Below are 21,812 nucleotides of genomic sequence, written 5' to 3' on the forward strand. Positions count from 1 at the left end.
AATAATAATAAAAAAAATAAATGTGAGACATGAGACCACACTTCCCGTATAGACAAAAGGTACTGTGCGTTCTACAGAGCAGACCCTCAAGAGGGAGGTCTCCAATAACAGAGAACACACCCTCATGAGCACAAAATGTTCTCAGGAACATCTCTTTCAAAACCATGATGATTGTGGGGCTTCCCTAATGGCACAGTGATTGAGAGTCCACCTGCCAATGCAGGGGACACGGGTTCGATCCCTGGTCCGGGAAGATCCCACATGCCGTGGAGCAGCTGGGCCTGTGTGCCACAACTACTGAGCCTGTGTGCCACAACTACTGAGGCTTGTGCACCTAGAGCCCATGCTCCACAACAAGAGAAGCCACCGCAATGAGAAGCCCACGCACTGCAATGAAGAGTAGCCCCTGCTCGCCACAACTAGAGAAAGCCCGTGTGCAGCAATGAGGACCCAACACAGTCAAAAATGAATAAATAAATTAATTTTTTAAAAAAGAAATGCCTTTAAAAACAATGATGATTGCAATAGTCATATATAACCTTGAGTCATTTCAGAGACTTCTTCTGAATGAGAACACAGGCATAACTGGAATAGTTTGTCAACCACATAGCTCATGAAGTCTAATTGTACAATGTATTTAATTAAAGAAAGATATTTCATTGTTCCCAACATGAGTGATCAAATATAAAAAAAGCCAAACAGGGCCCAGCAGCACCATTATTCCTGGGCCTACGAGCCCCCAGGTCTCCCCCGTGTGGCAGGGATGTGTGGGTTCTGGCCTCTGGGGTCAGAGGTTTGGCTTCACCCTCTACCAGCTGCATGACCTTCAGCACGTTCCTTACATTTCCGGTCTCTGTTTCCTAATCTGTAAAATGGAGATATTAACAACCCCTACTGCACTGGGTTCATGTCAGGGAGTTTAGAACAGACTTGTACACAGAACGTGCTCAGTAATGATTAGCATTCTTAGGACGGGAACAAATATTATTATTAAGCGCCACCATGATACCCTTGTCCACCCAAATTTATTGAGGACCATTTACAAGTCAAGCACTGCACGAGGTGCTTCACACACTGTGCTCCATTTAATCTCAAAACAATCTCAGGCAGTGGGAGTGACGAACTGCCGTCTTGCAGAGGGAACAGGTTTAAGAGCTAAAATAACTGACCAAGGCTATACAAAAGGTGAGTGAAGAAGCAGGATTTCCAATCCAGACTGGTCAACCCCAGAACCTGTGCTCTTTCCTCTACGGTAAAACCCCTCACTTGACCTTTTTATGCTCTTACAAAACCAAGAGCTCCATAATTGGGCAGGCTAACTCATAGGAGCTGGCTTCTTACTTTCTCCGAAAATCATTTAAAAGTTTCCAATATTAAATTGACATCCTATAGATATCTTGTAGTTAGAATACCAGTCAACTGGTCAACCTATTTTTTGATTAAAGGGTTAGTTTCTATCCATTTTTAAACAAATAACTGTACTTTTCAGTATCAATCTATGGTGTATATCAGGAGTCGGCAACTTTTTCTGTAAATGGCCAGAGAGTAAATATTTTAGGCCTACGGTCCACATGGCCTCTGTTCAACTACTCAACTCTGCCGTTGCCCCACGAAAACACAGAAATAAATGAGCGTGTCCCAGTAAAACATTACTTATAGACACTGAGATTTGAGTTTTATATCATTTTCACGGGTCATGAAATATTAGTCTTTTTTTTTAACCATTTAAACAAGTGAAAACTATCCTTAGCTGGTGAACATACAAAAACGGGTGGCAGCTCAATTTTTGGCCCTGGCTGTCATTTGCCCACACCTGGTCTAAACAAGGGAGCCAATGATAGTAGATATTTATTCAGCCAGTCAAGACACAAAATTGTGTTTATATTTACTCCTTTAACTCAAAGGCTGATTTTTATGTACTTTCAAAAAACTCTATTAACATGTGTATCAAGTTGTTAAATAGTTCTTTCTAAAAATTTCTATAGACAAACAACAGAGTAAAAAGCTATTTTCTTCAGCTGTTATTTATTCTGCATTCATTTCACACTCTGTCTTTTCAAATCACCATCTGAGGACCCTTACCCAAGCCCTATAAAGACTAGTAGAGTATATTAATCATGGCCCTTTTTAAAATCACTGGTTTAAAAAAATAGAAATATAAAAGTGAACATATTGTCTTCAAATGAGTATTTTATATCTTTCCTATGGCTCATGAAACACCTTTTCATTAAAGGGCAATTCTTAAAGACATACCTTGTACCATCGAATCTTCACGTCAGTTTTGTTCCCGATGAATTCACTCAGATCAGGACAAACTAATAACCCAGAGGCTGACAAGGTTATAATTTGCGGGTAGGAGATGAGAGGCAGGGAAGCTTCTGTCTTCTCAAAAACCCTGAGCTCAACGGACATCTCATCACAGTAAGAGGCATTTCTGATTTAAAAGGGAAAAAAAGGAATAATAAATGGCAAGGCAAAATGAAAATAAAACTAAATGAAATTAAGAATAATTCCCCAATCTCATTAAATTCTGCATTCTGTATTTTCCTCATTTGTATTGCAATACTTTTGTCCCTGGTCCTTTTGAATCTTTGGAGCACACACACACACACAAAAAAACACATCATAATTGTCATATAGAAATGGTGATATATTCTGCATGTTTCCAAAAAGGACCCTCCACAAGCCTGATTTCAAGACCATTGAGGGCCAGTAAAAAACCCTCAAGTCCTCTTCAAAGGGCCCTAAACCCTTCCAGGTTCCGGGGGAGGTTCTTGATCACAGCCCTAGTATGCTCCAAATTCCTGGTCCAGGCAACCTTATCTAGATGGAGAGATTGTTTCCTAAGAGCCGCTGTTTCCTTATAAAGAAAATCCTCTTTACTTCTCTTGGAAATCATTTATCAACTGAAGTCAAATTTCAGAAAACTGCGGAGCACTTTGTATAAGATCTAGAAATGATTTTTGCAATACTGCCCAGGGGAAATTAACTTGGTAAATTTGTTTGTTTGGTTTTTATTTATTTTTTTGGTGGGTCTAACTATAATCTCAATATCATCATTCTATCAAGACCCTAGAACTGGGGAAGGGGCAGAGGCAAAACATTGACAGAAACACAGACGATGTGGAAGGAAGGACAGAGAATACTAGTTCAAACTATTTTTTTAAGTAGAAAAACATAAAGATATAATTAGCTCAGCTAAGCTGCTGGCGACCTACCTAAGAAACACTGGACATCAACACAGAAAATGAGCATGTGTGTTTTATGGGGTTGGGAGGGAGGGGTACAGCAAAATGTAAAAAAATCTATACCCAAAGAAGGAACAAAATGTGAAAATTATATGTGAAAGTAATAAGTGATAAATGCTTACTACCCGAAAGCAAAAAGAAATTAATTCAAATATATAACGCCAATATCTATATTCTACTTCATATCTGGTTGAAGAAAGGAAAAAGATGAAAAACATTTTATGCACGAAGAAATGCAGACAGCTATCACCTTGAAGAATGCATAATCTCACTGCAAATCAAGAAAGGCAAATGAGGGCAAGTCTGAAGAACAGAGCGCACCTGAAAATAGCCCTCCCAGCAGCTCCTGGGGAGGAGAGCATGCCAGGCTCTGTGCTCTGCAATACATCATTTCATTTATTCTCCAACCCTGTGATACTACTGTATCACTTTTAGATGAGGAAAATTAAGTATGCAGAAAATAAGTAAATTCCTAAGGCTATAGAGCCTCTAAGAGGCCAAACCAAGGTTAGAAGCCAGTAGGGCTGTGGGAAAACCTGTAAATCAGGGCATTACATCCAGACACCAAGCTTACGAGACATATTGACAGTTACAAACCTGTTCACATTACTGATCCCACATCCCCCTTGGGCAACAGAACCCCCGTGGAAATAACTCAAAAGAAAGATGGGTGGGGAAATCATTTGATCACCGCTCGTATTCCCCACGTAGTGTGGCAGCCCCACAGTGAAGAGGTGGTTGTCATTTGTGCCATCCACCAGATATGTCCTGTCCCCCATCCAGAGCAGACGGTGGGGTTACACGTCCTGGCACTGAGACCTGGGGGCCGCATGGCCCAGCAGTATCACTTTGCCCATCCTGATGGACAGAACAGCTCTGTGGGTTCTAGGTCACAAAATTATAAACCAGCACAGGAGCAGGGCCGTTTTATGCCCTGTGACTGTAAATGCCAAAGGGCATTATGGCAGCTGCTGGTGATTCTCTCTCTGTTAGACCCCAATCCTGAAGCTGGAAGAGAGTTTTAGAGGTCAGCCAGGGGAACTCTCCCACGAGCTAAGAAAGATTCACCCACATCAGGTTTCCCCCGGCCTCTCAATCTCAGATCTCTTTTTTCTACAAGAATAGAAAACAAAATAAGGTATTAAGCACACATTTTCTAATCAAGTATAAAAACAAACTTTAAGGCAAATATGACTCAGCTCACATCTCCCTAATTTTTGCATATTATCACTTCAGTAGTAAATAAGTCTTGCTATTGGGGAAAGAAAGGCCATTTCCATGTGCATATTGACACCTACAATGGTGCTCCCCATAGTCTATGCTTCATATGCTGTGATTTCACAGAACCCTCCCAACAAACCTCTTTACAAAGGAGAAAACTGAGGCCCATAAATATCAAATAATAAGACCAAGGTCCTACCAGGTAGCAAATGAGGACTAAGATTCACATCCACATCATTTTGACTCCAAATTCCATTCTATTTCTACCACGCTATTAAGTTTTCCTCATAGTGTTCCTTAGAAAAACGTTAGAATTTTTGACACTAAAAAGGAAAGAAAAACTATGCATTTATAGCTATTGTAAAATCAGATATCCAGGGACTTCCCTAGTGGTGCAGTGGTTAAAAGTCCGCCTGCCAATGCGGGGGACACAGGTTCAAGCCCTGGTCCAGGAAGATTCCCACATGCCGCAGAGCAACTAAGCCCATGCACCACAACTACTGAGCCTACACTCTAGAGCCCACGAGCCGCAACTACAGAGCCCACATGCCACAACTACTGAAGCCCGTGCGCCTAGAGCTCGTGCTCTGCAGCAAGAGAAGCCATCACAATGAGAAGCCCGCACGCCACAACGAAGAGTAGCCCCTGCTCACCGCAACTAGGGAAAGCCCGTGCGCAGCAATGAAGACCCAACAGAGCCAAAACTAAAAATAAATATACTGATTAATTTTTTTAATAATAAAAAATAAAAAGTGAAAAATACAGATGAAATCAAATTTAATAAAATATATTTTTTAAAAAATCAGATATCCACATTTCTCTGATATGAAAATATGAGATTGTCTGCCTGCTTCCATTGACAGGACTGAAATCACACACATACACACACACACACACACACACACACACACACACTCACACCCCATCTAGGACTGGGGTTGATATTGTCTGAAATTCTCCCATTCACCAGTAATTTCTTTGTGCTGAGAATGTCACTTTCTTTGGTTGTCTTTCTAAATGTAAATACTCGTGGGCACAGTTTCTCCTTAAGTCAAATGAGTTTATGAAATCTGGGGAGACTCTGAAGCTGGCTGGTGAGGATGATTAGAGCCTTGGGGTGGAAGAGAGGCAGCAGCTGAAGAAACAAGGCCAAGAAGAGTATTTCCCAGTCACGCCAATGGTCTGTCCTAATTCTTTCAGAAGAACTAACTCAGGAAATGTTTAAGGTTGCCAACACTAGGCCTACAACTTTCTCCTTCAAGAAGCATCAAGTTATGCCTAGACCATTCAATGGGGAAAGGACAGTCTTTTCAATAAAAGATCTTAGGAAAACTGGTCAGCCACATGCAAAAGAATGAAGTTGGCCCATGAACTTACCCATATGCAAAATTTAACCCAAAATGGATCAAAGACCAAAACATAAGAGCCAAAACTATAAAAATGTTTAGAAGAAAACACAGAAGGAAAGCTTCATGGCATTAGACATGATTTCTTGGCTATGACATGAAAAGCACAGGCAACCAAAGAAAAATTAGATAAATTGAACTTCATCAAAATTTAAAACTTTTGTCCATCAAAGGACATTATCAGCAGAGTGAAAAGGCAACCCATGAAATGGAAGAAAATATTTGCACGTCATATATCTGGTAAGGCATTGATATCCAGAATACATAAGGAATTCCTACAACTCAAAAACAAATAAACAAGCAACTTGATTTTAAAGTGGGCAAACGACTTGAATAGACATTTCTCCAAAGAAGATACACAGATGGCCAGTAGAGCACATGGAAAGATGCTCAAGATCACTAATCATTAGGGAAATGCAAATCAAAATCACAGTGATACTACCAAATGTAAAATAGATAGCTAGTGGGAAGCAGCTGCATAGCACAGGGAGATCAGCTCGGTGCTTTGTGACCACCTAGAGGAAGGGGATATGGGGATATATATATACATATAGCTGATTCACTTTGTTAGACAGCAAAAACTAACACAACATTGTAAAGCAATTATACTCCAATAAAGATGTTAAAAAAAATCACAGTGATATACCACTTCACCCCCATTAGAATGGCTATTAAAAAACAGAAAATAATAAGTGTTGGTAAGGATGTTGAGAAATTGGAACCCTTGTACATTGCTGGAGGGAATGTAAAATGGTCTGGCCACTGTGGAAAACAACATAAGTTCCTCAAAATTAAATATAGAATTACCATACGATGCACCAATTCCATTTCTGGCTATATACTCAAAAGAATTGAAATCGGGGACGCAAATTTTTGTACAGCCATGTACAAACAGCATTATTCACGACAACCAAAAGGCAGAAACAGCCTAAGTGTCCCTTGATGGATAAATGGATAAATAAAATATGGTATGTACAGTTGACCCTTGAACAACACAGGTTTGAACTGTGTGGGTCTATTTGTACACAAATTTTTTTCAATAGTAAATACTATAGTATTACACAATCCATGTTGATTGGATCCACAGAGGCAAAACTGAGGATACTGAGGAACCGTGGATACTAAGGCTGACTATAAGTTATACGCAGATTGTTGACTTTAGGGGTTGGTGCCCCTCACCCCCATGTTGTTCAAGGGTCAACTGTAAATATAATGGAATATTAGTCAGCCTTAAAAAGGAAGGGAATTTTGACACCTGCTACAACATGGATGAACCTTGAAGACATTGTGCTGAGTGAAATAAGCCAGTCACGGAAGAACAAATACCGTGGTACTTGGAATATGAGGTACTTGGAATAGTCAAATTCATCGAGACAGAATAAAGGTAGAATGGGGGTTGCCAGGAGCTGGTGGGGAGGGGAAAGTGAAGAGCTGTTGTTCAGTGTGGACAGAGTTTCAGCTTGGGAAGATGAAAAGAGTTCTGGAGCTGGATGGTGGTGATGGTCACACAAACCATGTGAATGTACTTAACCCAACTGAATGGTACACTTGAAAAGGGTTAAAATGGTAAATTTTATGTTATGCTTATGTTACCACAATTAAAGGGGAAAAAAGCAACAGGACAAAGAGGAAGGAGACTATACCCCATGTCAGGAGCTGTGGGTTCCAGCCTCACCTCCACACCCACCACCTGGGAGAACTTTATAAGTGAGCTCGGTTCCCCCAGGTGTGCAATAAGCAGTTGGATTAACCTCTTCCTAAAGTCTCACCTGGGTCTCCAGTTCTACTCAGTGTTCTACACCTATTTCTCGGGTCCTTGTGGATTCAGCAGTGAACAAAACAAGCCAAGTCCCTGTCCTCTGGAGTTTATGTTCTAACAGGGTAGACAAACCTTAAATACATAAAACACATATATGTGTGACAGATGAGGAAAACTAAGCACAGGGTAAGGGGAGAGTGACAGGAGTCCTGCTTTAGATAAAGTGGCCAGGGACGTCCTCTCCATAGAGGTGACACTTGAGCAGAGACTTCAGTGAAGGGAGAGAGGGCGCCATGAGGACATCTGTGGACACGCTCTCAGGTAGGAGGTATTTCAGTGACAGTGACGCGGACATAAGGTGGGTTCCCACCTGTGCGCTGGGTTTTGAAATCCAGGTTGTCATGGAAACGCCATGCAAGCATCCATTCCGCAAGGGCCCCCCCTTCCCACCCTCATCCCAGAGGGGCTGACCTGACAGTGCAGATGTAGGTGCCAGAGTCCCCCCGCGAGGCTGGCACAATCCAGAGGCCACCGTCCTGGACCCACACTCGCATCTCTTCCTCCCCTGGGACCGTCGTGGTGGAGTCGTTTCTACGCCATGTCACATTGACGTGGGTGCTAGCAGAGTCCCAGTATGGTACCTGGGGGCACCTCATGGCCACAGGCTCCCCTTCTACCTTGAACCTGGTTTTGGGATGCCTGCCATGAAATTGGCAGCTTCCTGCAGCCACTGAAGGACAAAGAACCCACAGTCAGGCTTTGTGTCCATCCAAGGAAGCCACGTGCCCCTGACAACGTGGGGGCCCCATGAACCCCTCCTCTCACAAAGATCTCAAAACTCTCAAATAACAAGGTTAGGGCTACTATCAAGTCCCATCAACATTTTGTGGGAAAAGTTAAGTCAGGTTCACATGATGACAAAAAAAAGTTTGGCCTTATTTTTGAGTTGTTGATGCCTTATCATTCAGAGTTGATCTTGATTGAGTTCAGCTTAGTTGCAGCAGGTCGTACAGTTCAAATCCAAAAGCACCTTTCGTCAAGGGCAAAAGCAGGGTCTCTTTGGTTTGCTCCTTTGGCAGGAATGACCGATGCCCAGAGCAAGCTCATGCACCAGAGGAGACGGCCAAGAGGAAGACTCCGTCACCTACCAACACCTTGCTTTTTGAGGACAACAGAACCTCCCTAGAGAAGCAACTCCTTTCCCCAGAGAAGCTGCAGGCACGTCCCCTCCAGCTGAAAGTCACTTCTTACCCATGTGTTCCTCAGGCTGGATGGTGAAGACAGAGACACACATCATCAACATGGACCAGATGAACATCACTCCCGGCAACTTCTGGAGGACACAGGAAGTGGAGACCGCAGGTCCAGCACCCCACAGCCTAGGGGAGGACACGGAGGAGGGGTCACCAAGAACCACTGACGCCCAAAGAGAGAACCCCTTGAGGATGGTCCCAGGGGTGGGTTCTCGAGGTTTCCCCTGATGACCAAAACCCTTTTGCCTGGATTTTTTAACAAGAAAACTCACATTTTTGAATTTATTCCTCTATAGCAATTTTCACTGGAATAGGAGTTCTGTCTCTTAAGTGTTTCTCTCTCCTGAAGCGTGCCTTAGCACTCCCCACCCCTCGGCCTGATAGGCTCTTTCCTCACCTAAGGCCACTGCTAGGGTCTGGGCTCAGGCATCACTCTTGGCGAGGTCTTCCCTGACCTTCCCGTAAAGTTGCACCACCTTCGGCCCCAGTGCTGCATATTTCCTTTCCTGCTCTGTTGCTCTCTACGGCGTTTATCATTGACCATGTCTCTTCTCTCCAGCATGTAAGCTGCATGTGCTCAGGACCCTACTTTATTTTATTCACAGCTGTTTCCCTAACTCCTATTTGTTGAATGAAGGGATGAGTGAATGAATCACCAGAAGTCGAAAGTTCCTTATATTTTACTGGTCAGAGAACTCTTCCTATAGTCTTTATGGATTAACTCCTATTTTACATACAACTCTGACATATGCTGAGGGATTCAGCATACCCTCTGATGTAGAGCATCCCCGAGGACAAAGCAAAATGAGGGCCAAAAAGTGAATAATTTATACAAGCTCACGAAGCATTCCTCCCTACCAACCCCCCCAAGGCTGGAGTATCAGATGTCTCTGCATCTCCCCGTGGTCCCTCTGCATCTCCCTGTGGTCCCTCCCACGCCTTATCGCAGTTGCCTGTTGTATCGCTAGCTGCTGCCACAACACTGCTAACAAGTCAGCCCCAAACTGAATGCCATACGACACCAGTCGTTTGTTCTTGCTCACAGGTCTGTGTGTCAGATGGAGCTTGGCTGACCTAGATTAGGCTGGGTTAGTCTCGGCTCCAAGCTTCAGGTGGGACCCAAGTCAGCTCCATGGGTGTCTCACCCTCCTTGGACCAGTGACTTCCTGGGAGGTGATCTTCTCATGGGATGGCAAAACTCAAACAATGTGGGCAAAAGCACTCAAGGCCTTGCTTGCTCAGAACTAGCTCACTCTTTTTGTCCCACATTCCGTTGGCCAAAGCAAGACATGTGGCCAAACTGCCATCTGTGGGACCAGGAAATACCCCCACCTGTAGTGGGAGGAGCTGCAAAGTTACACCAGGAGGGGAATGAAGTGGGAGCAATCAGGCCATCCACCACACTGTGACTTGTCTGGCTCCCACGGGTGGGGACGGCCTTGAGGACAGAGGCTGGGTCTTATTCACAGCTTTCGTGGACTACACAGTGCCCAGTTCCAGAAGTTACCAGGGAATGTGTACGATTGAAAGTCTACCAGGGAGTTGGGAGTGATGAGTGAATCCAGAAAAACATCCTTACCGGTACCTCCTCCCCATATCCTTGAAGGAGTCTGACTTTTTCCCTGTTCCTGGCACAGATACAGTCCTGAATGTCTCTAGTAAAACCAGATGGCTCTTAACTGGCCAGGGCAGGGTTGGCAGAAGGAGGAAGTAACCCTTGCACTCTAGTAACCCCCCTCCCCATCAGTGGGGAACCATCAGGAGGCAGGGGCTCAGAGCTGCGTCCTGAGCTCCCCCACTGGTGATGAGGCGCGGGGGGTGATGTGGAGGACCTGAGACTTTCCCCTTAGTTGGGTGTCTGCCCCGGGCTGTCTCCCCTAAGCTCTTCCTGCTTCTACAGGGTCCTATCCTTCACGTGTTCCTGAAACGCAGACATTTCCTGTAACTTTAACCCCACCCAAGGTTCACCAGGCCACTTGCTTAGCCTAAAGGTCACACCAACATTGACCACGTTGCTTTGTCCTCTTTGGGCAGGGACTAGCTTATCACGTCCCAACCATACTGGTCCCAGCCAGACTCACGAGTTCTCTAGTAAGGACATGAAAGAAACAGGAGTTAAACACACCACGTGCAATCAATACCACGCATCCAAGTAAATGAATGAAGTCAAAGACGTTGACCCAGGGACCAGTGGAACGGTTACCGCTGCTGTGCTAAATACTGAGCGTTTGTTCCTTCATTTTGCCCCCATGATGTGAATATCTCTCCAAATCTACGGATGATGCAATTGAATAAAGAGGTGAAGTAGCTTGGCCAATATCTCACAGCTAGTACGCGGGGGTTGACGTTTAAACCCAGGATTGGTGATTGCAAAGCCCTTACTCTTCAAAAATATAGTTTCTGTGACAGATGGTGCTAATTTCCTCCTCCAAAGTCGGCTTCCCCGGTAACAGAACCCCCGACTCTTACCTGGGCACCGCCCCATCCACACAAAGACTACATTTCCCATCCTCCCTTGCAACTAGGAGTGGCCACGTGACAAGATTTGGGCCAATGAAATGTCAGTGGAAATGTATGACCCTCCCAAGGTGTCAACCTAAAAGTCTCCTCAAAAAACTTAAAAGTCTCCACTTCAAAGTCGGCCTTGCTGCCGGCTCAGTGTGGATATGGTGGGTGGATTGAGCCACATGCAGACCACGTGCTTAAGTGGTGGGGTGACCAGAGGAGCCTGGTCCTCAGTGGCTTTGTGGAGCTACTCTCCCCCACCCCGAATGCCTCCTTTTATATGTTCAGGCTTCCTGTCATCCTCACCCCGAATCCCTAATCTCAAGGACCCCAGGGAAGGAGCCCGGCCGGGTTCTGTCACGTGTGGTGTTCCCACTGCTCCTCTTTCTGACGCTCAACTCTTTCAAATAAACCGTTTCTGCCCATTGACCCTGAGAAGGCATCTCAACTCTCCTCGGGTGAAAGCAGCCCCCAAGGCTCAGGCTTAGCCTCTGATTGTGTGAAGGTTTGAAACCACGTTTAAAATCACTCTGACACCAGAGAGTCAGGCTGTGTCCACTCCGGGGCGGCTGCTCGCTGAACTGTCACAAAGCCAGGGAGCTGGGAGGGGCTCCGAGGAATCTCATCCCATCCCTTTCCTTTCAGGTGATGAACGGGAGATGGACTTTAATTAATCCTCTCCTCAAAATCACACATCTGGTTGGGGTAAGGACCCTGATGATTCAACAAGGATCCTGTTCCAGTGGAACGAAATCCTACACTGTTGTTCTCCTCCAGGACCAGCCCCTCCCCATCCACCCCCGAGCCCCACCTGGGCCCCAGCCCCGCCTGGGCTTCCCAACCCCCCGGCCTGGACCCCCAAGTCCCACCTGGATTCCCAGCCCCGCCTGGGCTTCCCAATCCCCCCGCCTGGACCCACAAGTCCCACCTGGACCCCCAAGTCCCACCTGGACCCCCAGCCCTGCCTGGGCTTCCCAACCCCCCCGCCTGGACCCCCAAGTCCCACCTGGGCTTCTCAACCCCCCCGCCTGGACCCCCAGCCCCGCCTGGGCTTCCCAACCCCCCGCCTGGACCCCCAAGTCCCACCTGGGCTTCCCAACCCCCCCGCGTGGACCCTCAAGTCCCACCTGGGCTTCCCAACCCCCCGCCTGGACCCCCAAGTCCCGCCTGGGCTTCCCAACCCCCCCCCGCCGGACCCCCGGCCAAGGCAGTTTTCTCCGTTCTTCTCTGTGGACTTTGGCACAATAGCTGCTTTACTGTGACCTCTTCAGGAAGTGGCTTCAGAGGATTAAACCACAAGCACATGTCAGTGATCGTTTTCAGTAACTGAAACCTCAGCAGTGGGCTGGACCCAGAACTGCTGTAGTGAGGGAGACAGTCGGTCTTTGCAGGCCCAGAGGGAAAAGTTTGTTTTGCAGAAGTTTGCAAGCAAAATGCTATTTTCCTGCCCTATTTTCTTTAAATGTGTCTTTAAATGACAGGCAATTTGACATTTCTGCTTGAATCTGAGGTGACCTTCTTACTGGAAGAAAGAAGTTTTAAAGGCAGCTCGTTCCAAGTATTTGAGTTACAATTCTGGCTTCATTTTTTCCTTTGTCAAATAACCCCGTTTCCCAGTACTCAGTGTAAGGGCACAGAAGAATAGGAGGCAAAGCAGGGCCAGGCATAAGAAAATGACCAAAAAAATGGTTGAAGAGTTGAAGAAAAGAAAAATAATGCAGTAAGGTGGAAAATGCTGATGGCCCAGCCTGAGCCAGGGTTGCCAGTGGCAGGGGGGAGGGGGGAGGGGGGAGGGAGGAGGGGAGGGGGAGGGGGAGGGGAGGGGAGGGGAGGGGGAGGAGGGGGGAGGGGAGGGGAGGGGCAGGGGAGGGGAGGGGAGGGGAAGGGGAGGAGGGGGGAGGGGAGGGGAGGGGAGGGGGAGTGGGAGGGGGAGGGCGCCTGAGCAGCATCCCCCTCGGCCCTTGCTAAGGCCCAGGTGACAGTACCTGCCTGTGGCCCTGGGTCTGCCTCCTGCTCAAGGGTGGCACATGGAGCCTAAGGGTGTGTAGGTGTTTACTTCACCTTTTAGTTTCATTCTGAACAATTCCAACAGACTAAAAGGTTGCAAGAATAGTATAATAACACGAGTATGTGTCTTACCTCGGTTCACCAATTTTTAACATTTTGCTTTATTCTCATTTTCTCTCTCTCTTTCTTTCTTTCTGTCTGTCTGTTTCTCTCTCTCTCTCTGGGCCCCCGACCCCCTCATTATCCCCCATCCCTGTGCTTCCCAGAAACTTAGTTCCAAATGCTTTTTATTTTGCTTCAGCTTTGAATTTTAAAAAATTTCCAAGCTTAAGTTTGATGTAAATATTAATTTCCCCATAGGTTCAAGAAGTGGGGCTTGGGCCTCCCAACCCCCTGCCTGGATCCCAGCCCCACCTGGGCCCCCTAGCCCCACCTGGGCCCCAAACACACACACACACACACACACACACACACACACACACACACACACACACACAAACACATTTTCCCCTGAACACCTGAAAGTTTATTGAGAGTAAATAAGTAAGTAGACGATAGCTCCAGAGATAAATCTTCAGGCATTTAAAAGGAGTAAAAATTTGATTCTCTAGTATATTTGAGTCTCTCTCTTCATTCACCCAGAAGATGAAACTTTTCTTTATTTCTATCTTCACCTTGTTCCCAGAAGGTTCCAGGCAACTGTCCATCTCTGAGTCAGGGAGTACAGTCATCCAAAACACAAAAACAAGGTGACAGATCTTGACTTTTAAGGAAGACAAATAACTCTCCAGGCTTATACCTACTGCTGAGTCACATTCAGTTTGCAAAATAGATTCCTAAAAAACTGAACATGTTGTTTCAGTCATGTGGTATAAAACATTCTGAAACCTATGGGGAAATAAATATTTACATCAAAATTAAGCTTGGATATTTTTTTTAATTCAAAGCTGAAGCAAAATAAAAAGTATTTGGAACTAAGTCTCTGGGAAGCACAGGATGTTAGGCATTTGAGGGGTAGGGAAGATCCTCTAGCTTCAGATACAGGGAAATACATGACCAGGTTTGAGGCAGATTTTGTTGAAAAATGTACTGGCTCAAAGCAAAAGCAGAACCCTTGAGAGAAGTCCACAAACTATTTTTGTTCTATAGAAAAGAGAGAAGCTAGTGCTTTCCCCCCAGAATTAAGGGAATTAGGAGCAGCACAGTGGGACTGTTTCTGGTCTGCACGGCTGTGTCATAACGACAGCACCTGCATGTCCTTGACCCTGATGGGGCGGGGGGGGGGGGGGGTTGGGGGGGTTGGGGACAGAGTCGCTTACTGGAACCCATGGCACAGGAAGACCCATCTTTAGCAGAACCAGGCACTGGGCCACTTGGGCTGAATGTCTTACCAGGGAGAACCTGGTAAGGTTCAGACTTGGCTCCACCAAGGGCTACGCACTCTCTATTTTACTTTCTGCCAACAAGTATCTTTCTCTTTAAAATCATCCTTTCCAAATCTACAAACAATAAATGTTGGAGAAGGTGTGGAGAAAAGGGAACCCTCTTGCACTGTTGGTGGGAATGTAAATTGATACAGCCACTATGGAGAACAGTATGGAGGTTCCCTAAAAAACTAAAAATAGAACTACCATATGACCCAGCAATCCCACTACTGGGCATATATCCTGAGAAAACCATAATTCAAAAAGATACATGTACCCCAATGTTCATTGCAGCTCTATTTACAATAGCCAGGACATGGAAGCAACCTAAGTGTCCATCGACAGATGAATGGGTAAAGAAGATGTGGCACATATATACAGTGGAATATTACTCAGCCATAAAAAGGAACGAAACTGAGGTATTTGTAGTGAGGTGGATGGACCTAGAGTCTGTCATACAGAGTGAAGTAAGTCAGAAAGAGAAAAACAAATACCGTATGCTAACACATATATATGGAATCTAAAAAAAAAATGGATCTGATGAACCTAGGGGCAGGACAGGAATAAAGACGCAGATGTAGAGAATGGACTTGAGGACACAGGGAGTAAGAAGGGTAAGCTGGGACGAAGAGAGAGAGCGGCATGGACATATATACACTACCAAATGTAAAATAGATAGCTAGTGGGAAGCAGCCGCATAGCACAGGGAGGTCAGCTCCGTGCTTTGTGACCACCTAGAGGGGTGGGATAGGCAGGAGGAGAGGGAGACGCAAGAGGGAGGGGATATGGGGATATATGTATATGTATAGCTGATTCACTTTGTTATAAAGCAGAAACTAAAACACCACTGTAAAGCAATTATACTCCAATGAAGATGTTAAAAAAAAAATCACCCTTTCCCAATGAACTTATCTACAAAACAGAAATAGAGTTATAGATGTAGAAGACAAACTTATGGTTACCAGGGGGTAAGGAGACGAGAGGGATAAATTGGGGAGATTGGGATTGACATATACACACTACTATCTATAAATAGATAACTAATAAGGACCTACTGTATAGCACAGGGACCTCTGCTCAATACTCTGTAATGACCTCTCAGGGAACAAAATCTAAAAAAGAGTGGATATATGTATACGTATAACTGATTCACTTTGCTTTACACCTGAAACTAACACAACATTGTAAATCAACTATACGTCAACAATATTTTTTTTAATTTTTTTAAATAAAAATAAAATAAAAAATAAATAAAATCACCCTTTCGCTGTCAAACCTTTTGAACTTGACCAACTTCTGCCCCAGGAACCATTAACCAAGAGATTCAGCACATCAGCCCAGCTCTTCCTCCCTCTCCATCAGGTCCTCCATTCACACCTTGCATTCCCAGTGAGCCCAAGTCATTCAGAGCCCCCGGCACCAAGTCAGGGGCTCAGTCAGATAACCACTGAATTGGATCAACTCACTAGCTTAAGGTCCCATAGCTAGCAACTGGCAAAACCAGGACTCAAGACTCCTGAGTTGTCCTGGGTACTGGAGTTTCAGCTCTGTGGGGCTACTCATTGGGTAACGTGAACTAGTATCTGGACGCCCTGTGCTGGCATGGGACAGGAGACTGGTTATGGGCAGATGCACACCCTTTGAAATGAATGTTGCTTTCAACCCTTGTAATCTGAGAGTAATAAATGTCGCAGATATCAGAATTATCAGTTATCCAGAAAACATGACCATCTAAAATATAACACAGATAAAAGAAACCAGGACAAAAAAACTTGAACGGCTGAAAGACAGTCAATAGGATCCTGGCACCAAGTCATGTCTATTTGACTCACAGAAGAAATGTGAAACTCTCTTTCAGAACCTGTCTCTTTATTCGTATGAATGTGGCTATTGCTTCTCAGAGGGGCAGATCATATTTTGTAAAGATGGCCACAACAATATCTCCCTATTGTCTTCTGTTATGTGACCAGGCTACTCTGCCATCAAAAGTGGAGTCCAGGGACTTCCCTGGTGGTGCAGTAGTTACGAATCCGCCTACCAATGCAGGGGACACGGGTTCAATCCCTGGTCGGGAACTGGATCCCACATACCGTGGGGCAACTAAGCCCACGTGCTCTGGCGCCCACGTGCCACAGCTAGAGAGCCCACGCACTGCAACTACTGAGCCTGCGTGCCACAACTAGAGAGAAGCCCGTGCGCTGCAAGGAAGAGCCTGTGCACCGCAATGAAGATCCCACGTGCCACAACTAAGACCTGACACAGCCAAAATAAATAAATAAGTATTTTTTAAAAAGGTGGAGTCCAACTTGTCAAGGGGTCCCTTGAATGTGGGCCAACTGTGACTCAAGTCTAACCAACAGAATGCTGTTGAGTGAACACTGAAGCTAAGTCAGAAAAGGCCATGCAGCTTCCACCTGGCTTCCTTGGGATGCTGGCTCTGGGGGACGCCAGTCACCGTGTAAATTGTCCAACTGCCCTGAGACCTGCTTGCAGGGAGGCTACATGTAGGGGGTCAGGCCGACCGTCCCAGCCCAGCCCCAGCCATGTGAGTGAAGCATCTTAGGCTCCCCAGACGAGTCCACTCACCAGCTGAGTACCACTGATTGATCTCAAGTGAAACACATGGAGCAAAAGAACAGCCTAGCTAAGCCCCTCTCAAATTCATGACCTATGGAGTATGTGAGTTACAATAAAATGTTTGTCGCAAGCCACTCAATTCCGGGGCAGTTTGTTATGCAGTGATAGGTGACCAGAATGTTCTATCAGAAGCAGAGAAGAGGTAGCAAATCAGAAAGAGGGAGAGAGCTGACGTGGGAATACGCACCCACAAAGACGTGGCAGCCAGTTACCCAATAACAGAGGAGAGAAGAAAAACTACTGAGACAGATGCAAGAACCAAAGAGCACAGCAATCAGAGGCCTTTACGAGCAGGCACAAACGGTCCCCTCCACCTCTCTGTGTCCTACTGAGGGTATCCAGGTGTTCCAGCACAAAACAGTTGATGTCCATAATGATTTCCCTGAATCATGAAGAACAGTTTAAATTTTACACAGGACCTTCTTCCTCGAGGATGCGACAGTGAATAACGTATGTGATGAGGATAACATGCTAATTACCTTCCAGCGTATTTCCCTGCTCGTTACCTCTGAGTCTTCAGCCACTATGGCCCCAAGAAAGGGGAAGAGCAAAGCCCTCCTTGGAAAGGAGAGAAGGAAGTGGATATAGGGGATGTCTAAGTAGGGAAAGCGGGTTCTGCCCCCACTTCCGGGCTCAAAACCTGAGTGCAAGGAGACAGAGGGCAGAAGAGAGGGGGAAGCTGAAAGCTGAGGGGCTTTTCCTCTGCTTTCAAACTGGGTCCCTAGAGGAATCCCACCGGGGTCAAGTAAGGAGCCATTACCAAGATGGGGGCTCCAGGGAAGGATGGAGGTAATGGCATGGCCTACTTAGGCAGAGGGATGCTAGGGTTAGCTCCCTGCTGGCCTCAGTTCTTTGCCGACGGGGAGGAGATTCAGATCTCCCCTGTGCTTCCAGTGGAGAATGGGGGGCTAAACTGAGATCTGAGCTGATATGGGGCTGCCGTGATGGACAGGTGACCTAGAGGCTGCAGGACATTCAGTCCCTAAGGAGCAGTGTGGCCAACTGTGGAAACATGTCTTTACCAGTTGGTAAATAACCACCCGCTTAAGCCCTGAACTCTCCACCCTCTACCTTTCCAGGGGATCCCCTGAGATCCTCATGGTAACGCAACATAGGGCAGCACCTGTTCTGACTGGTTGGTACTCCCGCCCTGCGGGTTGGTAAATATTTGGGCTACCACCTGCGCAGGTGGCCAGTCTAAGCCAGGGGAGAAGTGAGGCCACGGCCAAGGGACGCAGAGGACCGTGGAGCCAGCAAGGGGCACAGTGGGGTCACGTCCGCCATTGCACTGGCTCTGCCTCCCCTGAAAGACCAGACCCCGGCTTTCCCAGCCATGAACCTCAGCAGCAGATGTAGCAGGACACTGCGTGACCAGCCAGGTCCAGGAACATCTCCATGGAAACCAGTGAAGACCCCCCAGGTCAGCAAGTGTGGACCAGCCGCCCTCCCCACCATGCCCTGGGGACATGGCTTCCCCAGTTCTCAGACTCCTGGTTAGAAGTAGGTGGCAAAGTCAGAAACTCTAAGCGACTGAGCATCTAGCCAAAAGAGACCAAATAAATCCAAGAGAGGCAGAGTTGGACCAGGCTAGGCTGGCAGCTTAAATTCCCCTTTCCTCTGAGAAAGAGGCCTCAGGAGCCAAATGAGATTCTTATTAGAAAAGTTATTAAAGGCACATTTTTGTGACATCGACTTGCAGTGACTACAAATGTGCACCACAATACATATATTTTAGAAATATTTCCTCCCAAAATTAAGTTGTCAGAACAGATGAGATTTTCTTTTTATGCTTTGAAAGATCACCTTTCACTCCCTGGAAAATACGTCCACCTAGAATGGCTTGTCCTCTGAGGGTCACAGAAGGCACAATTTTCCCCAGCCCTGGGCCCAGCATGGCCACAAGAGCAGATAAAAAAACAAGCCAAGAAAGCCAACCACGATAGGAAACCCAAGCGATTTTGAGCCATAGGGTGTGGGGAAATCCCTGGGCACAAGCAACCCCAGTCATCAGCCTGAAGACATCCCAGATGGACTGGGTTTTCCACAGACCCAGAAAGTCCCATTAAGAAACGCTTTGCTCTTCTCTGGAGCTGGGGGGGGGGAACATTTCCCTCTCACACGTGTTCCCTCCGGCTTCTCCCAGGAGGATGCCGGGGCAGCCAGCTTCATCCCTGGTGCAAGGAGAGCATCCTGAAGCTGGCCGATCTGAAATCCTGCTTCCTCCCCAGCAACATGATATGATAGGCTCAGGTTCCCAACATCTGGACCTGTGATACTTTGGGGTGCACAAAGGATTTCACTTCTCTGCACCCTTGAATTAGGCACGGCCACATGACTGGTTATCGTGGGAAGGACACGGGAAGGACATAGGTCACCTCCAGGTGTTTCATTTCCGGTACCCCACCCTCCAACCCTCTCTTCTGCCACCCTTGTTCAAGGATGGTGCTTCTGTTGATGGCCGGTGGCCACCCTGATAGGAGACTGAGGTTTACTTCCATCCATGAAGCCACTCCCTTGTTTCTGAACATCTGTTTTTCCTTCTGTTAAATAGGAGAAACACAGATTTTCCACACCAGCACTTGTGTCAAAACAATCTGAGGCAGACAGGTAGTCTACAAAATTCTCTTTTGAAAATGGCCTCAGGTAGCTGTGAGGGGCCGTCACGGTCTGACACAGCTGCCCCGAGACAGTGACGTGACGTGAGCAAGGTGATGGATTAAGCTACTGAGATGTTGTAGGTTATCATTGCAGTGTAACCCGGAGGGTATGCACAGCACTCAAAGAGAAGAATAAGGACACTGTGTTCATTTTCTATTGCCCTGGAGCAAAGGACCGCAAACTCAGTGACTTGAAACCAAGCCCCGTCATTAGCTCACATCACTGTGGGTCCAAGGTCAGCCTCTGCTTGGATGAACTCTGCTCAGGGTCCCACGGGTGGACATCAAAGCTTGGGGTCCTGTCCCATGTCCCTGGGGCTACGGTAGAATTCAGCTCTTCGGGATTATACAACTGAGGTGCCCACTTTCTTGCTGGCTGTCAGCCAAGGCCACTCTCAGCAACTAGAGGCCACAACCATTTACTGCCCCGGGGCCCCCTCCATAAAACGGGACAGTTTGTTTCCTCAGGGCCAGTGGACCACCTACTTCACATCTCTCTGACCTCTTGACTCTGACCCCTGGACCCTCTTTTAAAGAGCCCGGCTGGTTGTGCCAGGAACACCCAGGATGGTCTTCCTTTTGATTAACTTCACATCAACTGACCGGGGACCTAAGATACATCTGCAAAATTCCCTCGCCTTTGCTGTATAAGGTAACCTAATCATGGGAATGCCATCCCATCATGTTTATATAACCCACCCTCATTCAAGGGGAGGGGGCTGCACAAGGCATGCTCAGTGGGGGGCACCTTAGAATTCTGCCAACCACAGACAGTTAAGAAAACATGCTGATGAATACTAGCTCTAGAAAATTTAGGACACATCCAAAGCCATACATTGACTTCCTTGCTCCCAAATAAGAAAACTTCGTCTCGAATATTCTAAAGCCTTCCTACTCAAAGTGTGGTCCCTGGACCAGCATCATGGACATCACTTGTGAGAAATGCAAAATCTCAGGCCCCACCCCAGAACTAGGGAATCAGAATCATCTGCCTTTTAACAAGACTCCCTGGTGATTTGAAAGGCATTGATCATAAGGACTGGCTCATCCTTAAATGAAGTAGGCAGACACCCACATGGATTAAGAGCAGAGACAATATTAAATCCCTGTACCCGGGTCACCCCAGCCCTCTCAGAGTGGTCTCTGAAATTCTGAGGTCAGAACCTCATAATCTGATGATGATGATGATGATGGTGAGGATAGTGATGATACTGAGGTTGGTGATGATGGTGAGGAAGGTGATGATACTGAGGATGGTGATGATGGTGAGGAAGGTGATGATACTGAGGATGGTGATGATGGTGAGGAAGGTGATGATACTGAGGATGGTGATGATGGTGAGGATGGTGATGATACTGAGGATGGTGATGATGGTGAGGATGGTGATGATGGTGAGGATGGTGATGATGGTGAGGAAGGTGATGATACTGAGGATGGTGATGATGGTGAGGAAGGTGATGATACTGAGGATGGTGATGATGGTGAGGAAGGTGATGATACTGAGGTTGGTGATGATGGTGAGGAAGGTGATGATACTGAGGAAGGTGATGATGGTGAGGAAGGTGATGATACTGAGGTTGGTGATGATGGTGAGGATGGTGATGATACTGAGGACGGTGATGATGGTGAGGATGGTGATGATACTGAGGATGGTGATGATGGTGAGGAAGGTGATGATGGTGAGGAAGGTGATGA

General features: G+C 46.4%; 1 protein-coding gene across 2 annotated transcripts in view; it reads right to left on the reverse strand.

The window, feature by feature from the left end:
* Window positions 1-21,812, reverse strand: part of IL1R2 (interleukin 1 receptor type 2) — a 35,109-nt gene that overhangs the window by 9,669 nt on the left and 3,628 nt on the right. For both annotated transcript variants that reach the window (XM_028162665.2, XM_007197271.3), the window contains exons 2-4: window positions 8,886-9,013; window positions 8,106-8,364; window positions 2,254-2,434 (exon numbers count right to left, since the gene is read on the reverse strand). In XM_028162665.2, the coding sequence (XP_028018466.1) occupies window positions 2,254-2,434; window positions 8,106-8,364; window positions 8,886-9,013 (568 nt within the window). The remainder of the gene's footprint in view (window positions 1-2,253; window positions 2,435-8,105; window positions 8,365-8,885; window positions 9,014-21,812) is intronic.

Source organism: Balaenoptera acutorostrata, chromosome 12, assembly GCF_949987535.1.
Source record: "Balaenoptera acutorostrata chromosome 12, mBalAcu1.1, whole genome shotgun sequence".
NCBI classification, from domain to species: domain Eukaryota; kingdom Metazoa; phylum Chordata; class Mammalia; order Artiodactyla; family Balaenopteridae; genus Balaenoptera; species Balaenoptera acutorostrata.